The sequence below is a fragment of the Triticum urartu genome, chromosome 7 (assembly GCF_003073215.2).
Source record: "Triticum urartu cultivar G1812 chromosome 7, Tu2.1, whole genome shotgun sequence".
NCBI classification, from domain to species: Eukaryota; Viridiplantae; Streptophyta; class Magnoliopsida; order Poales; family Poaceae; genus Triticum; species Triticum urartu.
This window is the reverse complement of record NC_053028.1, coordinates 330,465,445-330,480,080: the sequence shown is the minus strand read 5'-3', so window position 1 is coordinate 330,480,080 and position 14,636 is coordinate 330,465,445. Positions and strand designations below refer to the sequence as shown.

Below are 14,636 nucleotides of genomic sequence, written 5' to 3'. Positions count from 1 at the left end.
TTGCATAGATATCTTCGCTCCTCGGGAGCCAGCCTGGTGAGGCTGCCTCAGGGAGGTCTTGGTGTCGTCCGCCTCGCGAGGCTTGGCCCCTCGCGAGGATCTTGTGTTGTTGTTGAGGAAGCTGGGCCGTACCGGGCCGTCGATGGAGCTACGCCGTGGGCTGTAGGCAGGCAAGTCTGGGTACCCTCGTTTCCAGAACGCCGACTAAGTGGCCTCAGAGGAGTTTGGAGTGTTCAGGGGAAGTAGAAGCAAAGCTAAAGATATGGTGGAATGATGATGTTCAGAAGGCTAAAGAAGAAGAAAGATTGTTTCAGACGCCTATACCTGGATAGTAGTGCAGACAACATAGAGAAGTACAAGATGGCAAAGACGGCTGCAAAGCGAACTGTGAGTGAAGCAAGGGGTCGGGTGTACGAGGACCTCTACCAGCAGTTAGACATGAAGGAAGGCGAAAGGGACATCTATAAGATGGCAAAGATCCGAGAGAGGAAGACGAGGGAGGTTGACCAAGTTAAATGCATCAAGGACGGAGCAGACCAGCTCCTAGTGAGGGACGAGGAGATTAAGCATAGATGGCGGGAGTACTTCTACAAGTTGTTCGATGGGGAGAATGAGAGCTTTACCATTGAATTGAACGACTCCTTTGATGATACCAGCAGGCGTTTTGCGCGGTGAATCCATGAGTCTGAGATCAAGGAGGCTTTAAAAAGGATGAAAGGAGGCAAGGCGATGAGCCCTGATTGTTTCCCCATTGAGGTGTGGAGAGGCCTCGGGGACATAGCAATAGTATGGCTAACCAAGCTTTTCAACCTCATGTTTTGGGCAAACAAGATGCCAGAAAAATAGGGACCGGAGTATATTAGTATCAATCTTCAAGAACAAGGGAGATGTTCAGAGTTGTACTAATTACCATAGAATTAAGCTGATGAGCCATACAATGAAGGTATGGGAGAGTCATTGAGCACCGCTTAAGAAGAATGACAAGCGTGACCAAAAATCAGTTTGGTTTCATGCCTGGGAGATCAACCATGGAAGCCATTTTCTTGGTACAACTACTTATGGAGAGATACAGGGAGCAAAAGAAGGACCTGCATATGGTGTTCATTGACTTGGAGAAGACCTATGATAAGATATCGCGGAATGTCATGTGGTGGGCCTTGGAGAAACACGAAGTCCCAACAAAGTACATTACCCTCATCAAGGACATGTACGATAATGTTGTGACAAGTGTTCGAACAAACGATGGCGATACTGATGACTTCCCGATTAAAATAGGACGGCACCAGGGGTCAGCTTTGAGCCCTTATCTTTTTTGCTTTGGTGATGGATGAGGTCAAGGGATATACGAAAAAGGCTTTCGCCCCGCTTTATATATAAAGCAACAACCATGCATACAACCAACCACCCAACACGCGGCACCGGCACACCCGACACACAACACACACCCAAGGCAAGATAAAGGGTGCCGCACGACACTACATCACCCTAACGCTACCAAGCACAGTAAAGATAAACAATAAGACCGCTTGGAGACGCCGGCGACCTTCACTATGAGCTAGCCACCGTGAAGAAGTAAGGCTGACCCTCAACGTAGCAAAGACTCCAAGACAGTGCCTCCAAGAAGGACACGGCACTGGAGTGCTGCCACCATCTGATCCAGAAGATCGAGTTTTCACCCGGAGTAAACTGGGGGAGACGGGAGCAGCCGCGACGGAGCCTTCAGGAAGGGAACGACGCCCGCGGACGCCGCCACCGTTGGCCGGCCAAAGAAGCGTGCAGGTAATGCACCCCGACGCTCATCCACCTCCACCAAACCACCACGCCGAACATCGACCATCAACAGCAGTGCCACCTGTGTAGCCATGGCTGCCCGCACGCACCTGAGACGTGCGCTCCGCCCATGAACACCGTGCCTCCCGCTGCCAGAGCCGTTACCCTGCAACCAGACAACCCCGAGACCACACAAAGGCCCCAGCTTTGGCCCAACCGGCAGCCCCCGACCGACAGAGCCACCGCAAACACTCCGCCCCGAACATCGGCAGACCTGCGCCAACCCGCCTGTAGTCGAGGAAAGGGGGAGGAGTGGATGCATCCGGACTAGCGCACTCCTGTGCCGGTGATAGGTGACATGACCGCATCGAGGCCACCCATCCCTCCTACCAAGCTCCCCACCGAACACACCCTCGTGTCGCCCCACCATGGCAGTCGGCACACATCCTCGTGAGACCACCATCAATCGTGAGCCCATCGACGAGGGACACCAAATCGACCCTCAGCAGTAGCAAGGGAGCTCACCGGAGATGCCTCCTCGCGCCGCCCGTCGACATCCATGCGCCGGACCAGGAAGATCCCAACGCGGACACGACTAGCACGCCCAGCCAGCCACCCCCACCGCGCTGCCACCCCCACCAGCCCGTCGCCGAGGCAGGGGCGGCCGCTCGCAGATCATGTTGCCCACGACCCGCACCACCAGATCGGGTGGATCTGGGCTAGCCACCGCTGCAGCCTACACCATCTGCCAAGCGTGCTCCGCCTCCATCGATCCCGCCACCCGGCAGGAGCACCTATGCAGCCGCTGTTGCACCGCCGCGCCGTCGGCCCGGCCATGCGCTCTGCAGCCACGGCGCCCCGCGCGAGCGCCGCATCCCCCGCCCACGGCTGCATCCCGCGCTGCCTCGGCGTGGTTGGGGAGGAAGAAGGGCCCCCGCCGCCGGCCACCACGAGGGGCTTTGCCCTGGCGGCTCGGGCCGGCGGTGGGAGGGGAGAGAGAGGAGCGAATGGGGAGAAGGGGCGGGATGGCGGCGCCGCTACTTGAGTCGCTCGCGGGGACGACGTGGGGGCCTCTCTTTCTTCGCGCTGCTCCACTCGAGCCAGGTTAAGGGATATACAAGGAGAATCCCATGGTGTATGCTCTTTGCGGATGGTGTGGTGCTAGTCAATAATAGTCGGACGGGGGTCAATAGGAAGTTAGAGCTATGGAGACAAATCTTGGAACCGAAAGGTTTTAGACTTGGTAGAACCAAAACCAAGTACATGAGATGCGGTTTCAGTACGACTAGGCACGGGGAAGAGGAGGGGGTTAGCCTTGATGGGCAGGTGATGCCTCAGAAGGACACCTTTTGATATTTGGGGTCAATGCTGTGGAAGGATGTGGTATCGATGAAGATGTGAACCATCGAATCAAAGCCGGATGGATGAAGTGGCGCCAAGCTCCTGGCATTCTCTGTGACAAGAGAGTGCCACAAAAGCTAAAAGGGAAGTTCTATAGCACTGCGATTCGACCCGCAATGTTGTATGGCGCTGAGTGTTGTTGACTAAAAGGCGACATGTTCTACAGTTAGGTGTGGCGGAGATGCGCATGTTTAGATGGATGTGTGGCCACACAAGGAAGGACCGATCCGGAATGATGATATATGAGATGGAGTTGGGGTAGCACTGATTGAAGTGAAGCTTGTCCAACATCTTCTGAGATGGTTTGGGCATATTCAGCGCAGGCCTCCAGAAGCTCCAGTACATAGCGGACGGCTAAAGCGTGCTGATAATGTCAAGAGAGGTCGGGGTAGACCGAACCTTTTTTTTTTTTGAAAGGAAAGTCTTTTGGCACTTTATTGAAAGATTGATAGAGTTACATCTTGGAGTACATGCTGGAGCAGGAAGTTCGAAGTTCAGGGTAGACCGAACTTGACATGGGAGGAGTCCGTAAAGAGAGATCCGAAGGACTGGAGTATCACCAATGAACTAGCCATGGACAGGGGTGCGTGGAAGCTTGCTATCCATGTGCCAGAACCGTGAGTTGGCCGCGAGATCTTATGGGTTTCACCTCTAGCCTACCCCAACTTGTTTGGGACTAAAGGCTTTGTTGTTGTTGTTGTTGCTGCTGTACTGGTAGTAGAGTCGTAACTTTCAGTTTCTATATTGAACATTTCAATGAACTTGTATACGAATCTCTTCTAGATATACAAAAAGTATGAACTGGAGCAAACTTCCATAATATCACAACTCATCCGAATATCTTGAAACTTGGAAAAATGAATTTCTTTGTTGAGCCATGAGTAATACTAACAATTTGGCAAAGTTCTATGATACCACTGTGGTATGTAGGCTCATGTTAGTTGTATCAGAATTAATAATACGATAGTACAAGGATCCAGAGGATCAGGAAATCGAGCAGAGCCCTAAACTCCTAATGTGTATAACCTGAGAGAACAAAGTAAAGTAGCCAATGAAGAACGGAAGATATAGTATACATTACCTGCTACAAGCATTTAACCTGAAGATGAAGATCAGCTAATAATCTCTTCTGTCTTCTTGGATGAGGTTTCAGTGCATAAAGAACTGTCACTTGTGTCCTGAGAGTAGATATTCAACTTTTATAAACTCAAACTCTGTGATAGTTGATGCATATCTGTTATGAAGACAACTGTTTCATTTAAGTTGATTAACTGAATTGCCTTTTCATTCAGGTGCACACACTTATATGATACTCTGAGGCCTAGACTGATATATGAAGGCAACATTGATTCTCTCTGTGAACTCGTTGACATTCTGAAGGTCGAAGTGTTGGGCGAACAACTGAGTAGACGTGGTAAATCAGCAGCTGGACTCCGTCCAATATTGCAGAGGATACTTGCAGATGTTCTTGAGCGTCTGGCATTTTGTGCTCGGACTCATATTCGTGAGGGGGTACTATTTCAAATCTCTTGTGTGTGGCTGACGTTGTGTTTCTTCAGCCTCTTTTGTTTTCGTATGTACTGTGAGTATGGTTCCTTCAGTCAATCAGCTGTGATGCCCAACTGAAAAAATTATAATGAAAATGTCCTCTTTGCGCACAATAATCCTTTGAACTGCTTGGTATCAATTTTGGTCATCTGTATGAACATGGCTTCGCACATGGAAGCCTCTGCATGCATTGCACAGGTAATCGTGAGAGAAATCGGAGGTCGGTTACTTGTTATGAATTGTAAAAGAAGTGTATTTGATTGTGTTATTGTCCTGAAAATGAGCAATTGTTAGCACATTGACGGCTGTTTAAAAACTTGAAAGTTGGACTCAACTCGAAGCCTCTTGAAGTAACATATTGAGAAGCTTAAGCCCATAATTAGATCCCCATAACTCCTCTGTAGCTTACCCATCTTGCTTCTGCACAAGCATGACAGCCCTTAAAAGCTGAACTGGATATGATGATGCTGACTGCCAAGGCTGAGCCATAGGATTGAAAGGTGATCTTCCATGATTAAAGTGGAAGAAACTTGATCAGCAGATCTGAGTTCATAGGATAATACTCTTGCATTACTTTGTTTTGAACCTTATGTCATGTTTGCACCTAATGTTTTTTGTTTTCTGTCAAATACCTCATTCAATTGTTTAAACAAGTGCAAGTTCTTTTGAGCATGAAACAGCTGTTGTTTTATCTATTGAAACCTTTTACTTAATATTTATCATCTAACTATTTTTTCCAGATTGCAAATTTTCGCCCTTCTGACGAAGATCTGGATTATCCTGGAAAACTTGAGAGATCTACAATTTCAAGTGCTAATGTTAGTTTTCTTCTTATCGCAATACAAATTGGTTATTTCCTGTGCAACTCCTTTTGGTCCTATACATTCACTAAAATACTGTACTATTTTGCTGTATAGTCATGCTTGCACATTCTTGTATCTATATTTTGTCTCACAGATGTGCATGCAAGTTTATGGGTAGATTTTGGACTTAAATGCCCCCCCTCCTTGTCTGTATGTGCCAAGATTGCTTTTTCGCATGATGGCTATTTCTGATTTTAAGAAAGCAAATGGCGCTTCTAACTGAATCAGCATGGGAAGATCTAGTTGAGAAAGGATAACAAATTCTATTGCTTATGTTTCTATTTGTAGGTTAGTGACAACTCAGACATGTATGCGACATGGTACAGACCACTGGAGAAAACAGTTTCTTGCCTGTCAAAGCTATATCACTGCTTGGAATCTTCGGTTTTTACTGGATTAGCCCTTGTATTGTACCTCTCAAAGCTTATGTTGATTTCTCTGGTTAATTCTTCTTTTACTACTTGATGCCCTGTTCATTTGACTTGACATATCACTTAAATTTCACAGGAAGCCATAGAAGTTTGCTCAGCATCCCTTCAGGTCCCTTCTCCTTTTATCATTGTCCATGATCTTAAAAACATGCTATTTGCAGTTTCTGTATATGCAACATCTTATGTTAGTCTTAGAAACGAACTGTTGGTCCTGTGAACAGAGTGCAAGCAAGGTCATTGCAAAAAGAGCAACCCCAATGGATGGACAGCTTTTCCTAATTAAGCACCTTCTCATTTTAAGGGAACAGGTGGGCATACAACTATCTAATAGTCGTAATTAAATTCATTAATTCATCTGGCAACTCATTGATTATATGTTTACAGATTGCACCATTTGAGATTGAGTTCTCAGTCACACACAAGGAGCTGGATTTCTCCCATTTGCTGGTATGTGCAACTTTATCTTTTGCATGGGAATGGGAAGTATGGCTTATTTGTGCTGTATTCCATTGCATATTCATGTGAATTTGTTGCTGAAGCCTTGTATTCTGGATTACATTTGCTTTCATTATATATATTTTGCATACTATGTTACTATATTTTGTGCACTTTTTACTAGGGGTGTAGAATAACTTATTCTATACTCACGCTTACTTTAGCATTCCTATATATATATGTATCACATGTACCTGGGTATCACCTATCGAACAGTTGCGTTTATTCGGTTCCCTGGCACCCAGCTCGCTATTTTCTCTCTTCTAGTGATTTATCTCGTACCCATTGGCCGAACCATACGTTGCCTATGCGACAGGTTTTATGCGAGCGCAGGCCTGCACACTCTGTTGCAATAAATGGTCCCGCCCCAGATGGGTCACAACTGCCCTCATGAGGTTCCACCCCGTTATATGTATGACGCGCGTTAGGTTCGCTTGTCAACGACACACGCTACGCCATCCGTTCTGCTGACGCTCCTTGCCGGATGCGTCGCGGACAGCTCATACTCATACCGCTCCCTGTGTCCTGCTTCACAGTTCTAGCGCCGATTGCTTGTGTTGACTATACTATGCACCACGTTATTTTATCATCGCAACTGGGGCATACCCCAACAGGCATGTCCTTGGCTCGGCATCGTCGATGCTGGCTGCAGAGTGTGCCATCCGTCACCATGTTCTCCAGGTACCGGCCACGCTTGATCTGGACGGTCAACATGTGCGGCGATGATGATGTCTGATCTGGGAGCCGGGGTAGTTGTATCTGCAGCAGGGGGCTCGACAGGCATACAGCAGCCAGATCCTAGGATGTCACATCTTCGACTTTTATACTGAGAGAAAGGGAGATAAAGAGGACACAACCACCATTGTCACACGACCGTGCTCCATCTCCTAGAGTGCCGCCTAGCTCGGTCATTGGATCGGGGAGCACTGCCGCGTGATGTGGTTGCAGATTGGGCAGGGCTAAGCGAAGCCGGCGCCGCTTGCGGTGGGGATGCAGGAGAAGTGGAGGTGGAGGGAGTCGGCACCACGAGGGTGGAAGGGGGGCAACACGGTGCGGGCTGTGGGAATGAGCAGCCAGCAGCCGCTGTGGGGGTGTATCACGGTCATATAGTGGAATTCAGAGAAACAACAAGATACACACATGATCATCTCACAATATAGCGACTCCAGAGGCCTCTCCTAATTATGATACGAGATTACATGGGAATGCTGGAGACTGACCATGAACGGTGGCGGCTAAGGTTCGACCCAGAAGGCAAAAGATGCCAACTAGGGTTTTCAGTCGCTGGTTATATAGTCCAGAGAGCAGGTAATGGAGTAAAAGTAAAAGACATCAAAAGCAGCATAGGAGGAGTCCGTTAAGAGAGATCTGAAGATTGGAATATTACCAAAGAACTAGACATGGACAGGGTTGCATGGAAGTTAGCTATCCTCGTGCCAGAACCAAGTTGGTTTCGAGATCTTATGGTTTCAACTCTAGCCTACCCCAACTTGTATGGGACTAAAAGGCGTCTCATTGTGATGAGATCATAAAAGTTTGTACTCCCTCCGGTCCAAAATAAGTGTCGCAGTTTTGAAACCATAGGAGGAGTCCGTTAAGAGAGATCTGAAGATTGGAATATTACCAAAGAACTAGACATGGACAGGTTCGCATGGAAGTTAGCTATCCTCGTGCCAGAACCAAGTTGGTTTCGAGATCTTATGGTTTCAACTCTAGCCTACCCCAACTTGTATGGGACTAAAAGGCGTCTCATTGTGATGAGATCATAAAAGTTTGTACTCCCTCCGGTCCAAAATAAGTGTCTCGTTTCCTTTTGCTATATTTCAGTATAATAGAAGTGATCTGTTGGCAATACCAAATAAGATGCACCTATAATCTTGTCTTCTTTGGAGAAAACTTAAACCCTATGTTTTTCAAATGCACTCCCTACTTTTCCTTTGCATCTACTCCCTCCGTCCGGTGAAGAGTGTACATCTAGCTTCAAAATTTGTCCCGAAAGAGTGTATGTCTATCTTCCCAATGCACTTAAAGTAGAAAATCATTACTTCTCTCTCATCACACGGTAATCAAGACCAATAGCAATCCACACATGGTCTTCTTAATTTGTATATGCACTTAGCTCATTGGGGGTTGGGTAATTAAAGAGGAGAGAGATGGTGGCTTCCACCTTTCCAATGCAATTTTTGCTTAACTCCATAATTTGTCCTAAAATTTCTAGATGTACACTCTTCACCGGACGGAGGGAGTATCTGTAGTGAGCTTGGATTTTTGGAAGCTTGATTAAGGTTTTCAATAGTGTAATATCACTTTGACTTAATCATGTGATCTCCACAGGACCAAAGCTTTTTTTTATTATCATTTAGCTATCATCACGCTGATGTTATTTATCATGTTAGTTGATCATATTTCCTAGATAACCAAAACAAATCACGTGCTCCTTTTACAGGATCACTTAAGAAGGATTCTCAGGGGCCAGGTCTCATTATTTGACTGGTCAAGGTCAACATCACTTGCTAGGACCTTTTCTCCCCGCATTTTGGAGAATCAAATTGACGCCAGAAAAGTAAGCAACTTGAACCGACAGAATTTTGCCTTTTGGCTTACAAGTGATCATTTGCTATCAAGTGTAAGATGTTTTTGTTATTCTCCCATCGTTTGTACTATTAAGTTTCATGCACCAACCGGTAGAGTCAAAGTCTGAACCGCTGGAGAAGACTTACTTCAACAGCTACTAGAAAGCAGCATTCCATATCGTGACAATTGGAAATAAAGTGTGCAGATGTGCATGCATTTGTGAGCATAAGTCGGACTTTGCCTGTGCTGATGTACAAATGCATCTTCACATGTAATGAAGCTGTTGGCAGTTGCTAATGTCTAAAATATGGCAACACTGAATACTCAAACATGTTTGTTTAACCATTTGCGCTCAATTTTGTTGATTCCAGCTAATTTCCCTGCGAATACTCTTTTATTTCAGGAACTGGAGAAAGGCCTTAAATCTACTTGTGAAGAGTTTATAATGTCCATCACTAAACTAGTAGTGGACCCAATGCTTTTTCTTTTGTTACTAAGGTACGGTTAATCGAAACTTAGCCCTTTGTATTTTGTTTTGCTGTAATAAAATGTTCACTTTTCTCCCCACCGTTTCCTAAATAACACACAAAAGTTCCATTTAGTCTATTTGACCTCTAAAGTTGGGTCACATCCTTGGCCTCACCTTCCCGAAGCGTGGGTTTGTTTCCTTTACTAGTTTTGTTCTCTCTATGCCAAACCCTTCTCTTTCTCGTAAGAATGAGGTATAGGTAGGGCTAACACCGAGGCTGGTTTTAGGGTCTTTTTTATGTCATCCTGCTTTGCCCATGTGGCCTTCCCTTCAACTGGTTTTGGAGGCAGGTGCATTCTTGGTCTTGACACAGATAGGTCTAAGGACTTGCCGGTGTGTTCGGACCTCCTGCGCAGCGCTCCTCCGCGAGACTGGACATGGTGCCAGTCTGCTGGGGGTCTCCCAGCTGCATCCTGCGCAGGATCCAGAATGAACTTGGGATCTGGTTATTGAACTTGCTGCTCTGCTACTGCTTCAGGTTTGTCTCATGCTGCCGACAGAATAGAGTTGCCCTGCCCAGCTGGAACCTGTTTGATATTCTGCCTCAAGCAAGTGGGGCACTCCAATCGCATGGGGTTATACAGCTGGATGACCAGATGTCCAACTTGGCATGTCAAAATTTACAAGGAAAAGCAGTCATACAACCAAAGAGTTACCAACAGTACACATCAAGAAGTGCTGAATTGGCAACCATTAGCAGGAATAGAAGACACCGGTGCGTGCATAGTAGCTCAAGACCAGCCCGTACCCAATTCCCCACTTGTCACCTCCCCATTCCGTCCCTAATCCTAAATTATAATCGTCTGTTCTGCCTGTTCTCATTGTTTATAAGGCGGTAAAGCGACCTAAGGCGAGCACCACCCGCTCTGACGCCTAAGCGGCGCCTATGCCCCTAAAGCAGGCATATTTCTAAGCCGCTGTCAGGGCGCCTTATCACTTAAGCGTCTAAAGCAGGACGCCTTAGAAACAAGGCATGTTCTTTTGCCGTTAGTTTGACGAGCGTTTCTTTCAACGGGACTGATCGTATGTCATGAGCACTGAGAGCAAGCTCAGGTGGCCGTTGAGCGTGTGGGCGCTGTGTATAGGTCTTCTACGTGCAGAGTATCATGGGAGTGGAAGGGAAAGATGGAGGGGAGAAAGGTCTTCTACATGCAGAGCCATGAGAGTTGGAGGGAAAGATGGAGGGATGGCAGAGACAAGTAGAGAGGACGGGAGATAGAAGAAGGGTGACATGGACGCCATGATGTGCAAAACAAAACCAGGTTACATGACTTTCATATGTGGCCAATATACTCGAACTTGTAGCGGGCAAAACTAGCTCTAGGGGTGGGGGGTGGGGTGGTGGTAAACAGCATGATACATTGGATGTTATGTGGACATTGGAAATGCTGCAGAAGAGTAAAGTGGACTTCTTTCTTGCTGTAATAACTGTAGCAGTCCTGAAATGTTGCCATTTTGTATTGCAAGTTGTGACTATCTGAATCTCTAGTATTAATCAGGCCATCATTTTATAGTTCAGGCCAAACAGCGAAGCCAGAATGTGAGATGTGTGACCACAATCTTAGAAATCAGTGTTATATCCAGTGCTGTAGGCTATACTCTAAAATTTTGATTGTAACACGATTCACTTGTATGGCAGGTAACTGCTGTCAAAGTTGCACTGTCCTCAGGTAGCCAGGGCCAGAATTTGGATTCTGTTCTAGCAAAACCCCTTAAGACACAAGCATTTGCTTCATCCGATAAAGTTGCAGAGCTGGTTCAAAAGGTACATGTCATTTTATGAAAAGCTATTTACTACTGTGCTGCTTTTCATATGTTATGGAACTATTCATTCTGCCAAAACAGGTTGGGACTGCTATTCAACAAGATCTGCCCAAAGCAATGACCAAGTTGATGTTGTATTTGCAAAATCCGTCGACAAGATTAATTATATTCAAACCCATCAAGTAAGGTTCTACGTCCTACAACACCCATCAAGAATACCATGGCATTATTTATCCACTGAGTAGTAATGCTTACCTGGCCAAAGTTAGCTACCAACTTAAGTTTTTGCCATAAGAAATCATTCATATATTGATAGAAATCAAATCCTTGTTAGGGAAATAGCAACTTGTATTCCCAGGATGCCATACGCCGATATATATAAATGTACTGGAGCCCAAAGCGAGAGCTTGATGAAAGAACCTTTGTAGATCCTCATCATCCTTAGGGGCGGTATTACACAATTATGAATAGACAACTCTTTTCATTAAGTGGAGAAGTAAATAGGTACAAGAGTTCAGCAGCATGTGCGGGGATCAAAGCCTGCAAACTAGAGGTTCTTTGATCAAGCTCCGCTTCTACCCGTTTCTATTCTGTGTTGTCATTTATGCAAACTAGAGCACTTGAAGCATATCTCCACCTAGTACTGCTACAGACGCAATTTTTATATTTTTCAAAGGTCCCTAGTAGTTGAGCAAATTTTTACCTTACCATTCCACTGTTTTCGTAAAATCAGTACACTTCCATACATCATTGTCAATCGTGGTACTTTTTACTTGTGTGCATCATCTAGATTTTCACACAAGTACCTCGTTTAGTAAGTTGAAATGTGCTAAGCTGTACGCAGCTAACTTTTGGTTATGACTGAATACAAGATTGTCCTTTATTCATGTTTTCTTATACTATGAAATTCTAACATGTATGCTGACACTAGTGATTGTACACTGAAGAGGGTCAAACACTTTATGTACTACTAAAGTTGTTTTCTGCGAGTTTCTTCTTATGCTTTTTTCTTTGTTGTAGGTCGAATATAGTTGAGGCTCATATACAGCTACAGTCCCTTCTGAACTCAGAATACTCGGCTGAAGAAATTCAGTCTATTGGTATGCTGTCTATATCTGATCTGCAATCTCAGCTCGACAGTCTTCTGTAGCCCATACATTTTCATCTGTTTTGTTATGGTTTGTCCTCTGAGTCTTAGTGAAGAAGTGCACTCGATTGTTCAACTAGAGTGATGTTATTTTTAATCCTGTAATCAAATTTAAACACACTTTGATATGACATCAATCATGGTGGATGGCTAATACAAGATTGTTGCTAATGGGTTAGCATATCGGATTGATTATTTCGTTGCTCCTGTACTCACATACTAGAAGCATATGTGTGTTGCTCTTCGATTGTTTTTTTCCTTTCTTTGCTTTACCCCCTTTTATATGGAATTCGTTGCTTTGGCAATTGCCATTAGTGTGTCACAATCATAGGTTTTGTGTTTTTTCCATGGGCTAGCTTATGAATTTTTAGTTAGGCTGCAAGTAGTGGCTGCATTTTATTGGACACTGATTACATCTATTGAATGTTTGCATTTCTTGCATTCAACATCATAACAGGGCAACTAATAAAAACTATTTAAGATGCACCAATCCATTTGAATGTAACATGCACCAAAAACTACGTTCTAGGTCGTGTAAAAAAAACTATGTACGTTGCAGCAGAAAACTAATCTCCAGGACATTGGACAGAGAATCTTATTCCCGTTTTGACATGCGCAAGGAAAAATGACTAAGGCAAATGTCATCTAAGACATGGAGCTGTCGATTGTGTCTGCAATTATGTTTTCTACCTACATCCTGGTTTACTAGTCTCCTTGTATTTTAGATCATATTTTAACCATGATTTTAACTTATACTCCCTCCGTTCTGAATTACTTGTCGTAGGTATAGATGTATCTAGATGTATTTTAGTTCTAGATACATCTATTTCTGCGACAAGTAACTTCTAGATACATTCATTTTTGCGACGAGTAATTTGGAACGGAAGGAGTATAAGTTATACATAGAAATAACAATATCATTAGTAACTACATTCACATACAAATCCAGCAATATAATTTTCAGTGATGTGCATTAACATTTTGTAAGTTTAATACATGGTCAAACTTTGACAAAAATATGATGAGGACAAATAAACCTAGACGGAGATAGTACTCCATACACATCAGCTCCTTGCTAGTCAAACACTTCAACCAGTTAAAAATACTGCATTTCTTTTTAGCGAGGAGTGCTCCATGCAGTATTTTGTGTCTCATTGTCCTTGAAATATTTTGTCTCATTGTCTCACCCACTCTAGTTACATTGGCAATGACGTATTTATCCATGTATTAGATGGGATTGATCCACCGCCAAAGACGAAGAAGACCATCAAGAAAAGTTGCCTTACAACTGTTAAGAAACTCACCTAGAGAAAAAAAAGAACAGAAGTTCAGAAAAGAACAACATGAAAATAGCCACCAACATCCACCCACACGATGTCAATCACCATTTGAAGACCTACATTAGACTTTTTTTTAGGCTGCATCAAAGCACATACAATTTTGCCTAGATGTCCATATCAATGTGTTTTTTTAACACAATACAAATGCAAGGGCTCATATACATGTGCATACACTCACTCCTATAAACGCACATGTATACCCTATTCCTATGAGCACCTTCGAAAGACCGAGCCGTCATATTATCTTGAAATTTACGAAGTCGCCGTAGGCACCTTGTCATCAACGGAAACGTCTCCTCCCACCGAATGCGCATCGCCGGAAATCCTGAAATAAATCCAAAAATAAATACGAGCACCAGGATTTGAACCCTACTGGACTGGGGATATCACATTCCCTCTAACCATCCAATCACATGTTAAACAGGTAGGTTGTTAGCATTAGCTGCACCATGACTTGTGTGTTACATCTTGTTAGGACAGAAATATATTCTCTTTTGTTTACATATGTTGTTTAGTTTTGCTAGAGCACATCTAGATGTGCCATAATTATTGCACATCTAAGTCCTATGTCATTGATCTTACGTCGGGATGCTTGTGGATTTTTTTTTTCTTTTTTATGCTTGACTCATTCACTTAGATGTGTAATAACTAAAGCATATCTAGATGTGCCTTAGACACATCCTATGTTGTTTATCTCTATCTCTCCCTTGTGTAGATATTTTTCGGTTACCACAACCGAACCAACCTGTACTCCACGCATACAATCAATACTAG

General features: G+C 44.5%; 1 protein-coding gene across 1 annotated transcript in view; it reads left to right on the top strand.

The window, feature by feature from the left end:
• The window catches only part of LOC125522068 (conserved oligomeric Golgi complex subunit 3-like), a 29,713-nt gene extending 16,996 nt beyond the window's left edge, over positions 1 to 12,717 (top strand). The window contains 12 exon segments of the mRNA XM_048687141.1: positions 4,464 to 4,683; positions 5,460 to 5,537; positions 5,871 to 5,987; positions 6,090 to 6,122; positions 6,235 to 6,321; positions 6,398 to 6,460; positions 8,955 to 9,071; positions 9,486 to 9,563; positions 9,566 to 9,580; positions 11,251 to 11,376; positions 11,457 to 11,557; positions 12,396 to 12,717. Coding sequence (XP_048543098.1) covers positions 4,464 to 4,683; positions 5,460 to 5,537; positions 5,871 to 5,987; positions 6,090 to 6,122; positions 6,235 to 6,321; positions 6,398 to 6,460; positions 8,955 to 9,071; positions 9,486 to 9,563; positions 9,566 to 9,580; positions 11,251 to 11,376; positions 11,457 to 11,557; positions 12,396 to 12,525 — 1,165 coding nt within the window. The 3' untranslated portion in view covers positions 12,526 to 12,717.
• The last annotated feature ends 1,919 nt before the right edge of the window (positions 12,718 to 14,636 follow it).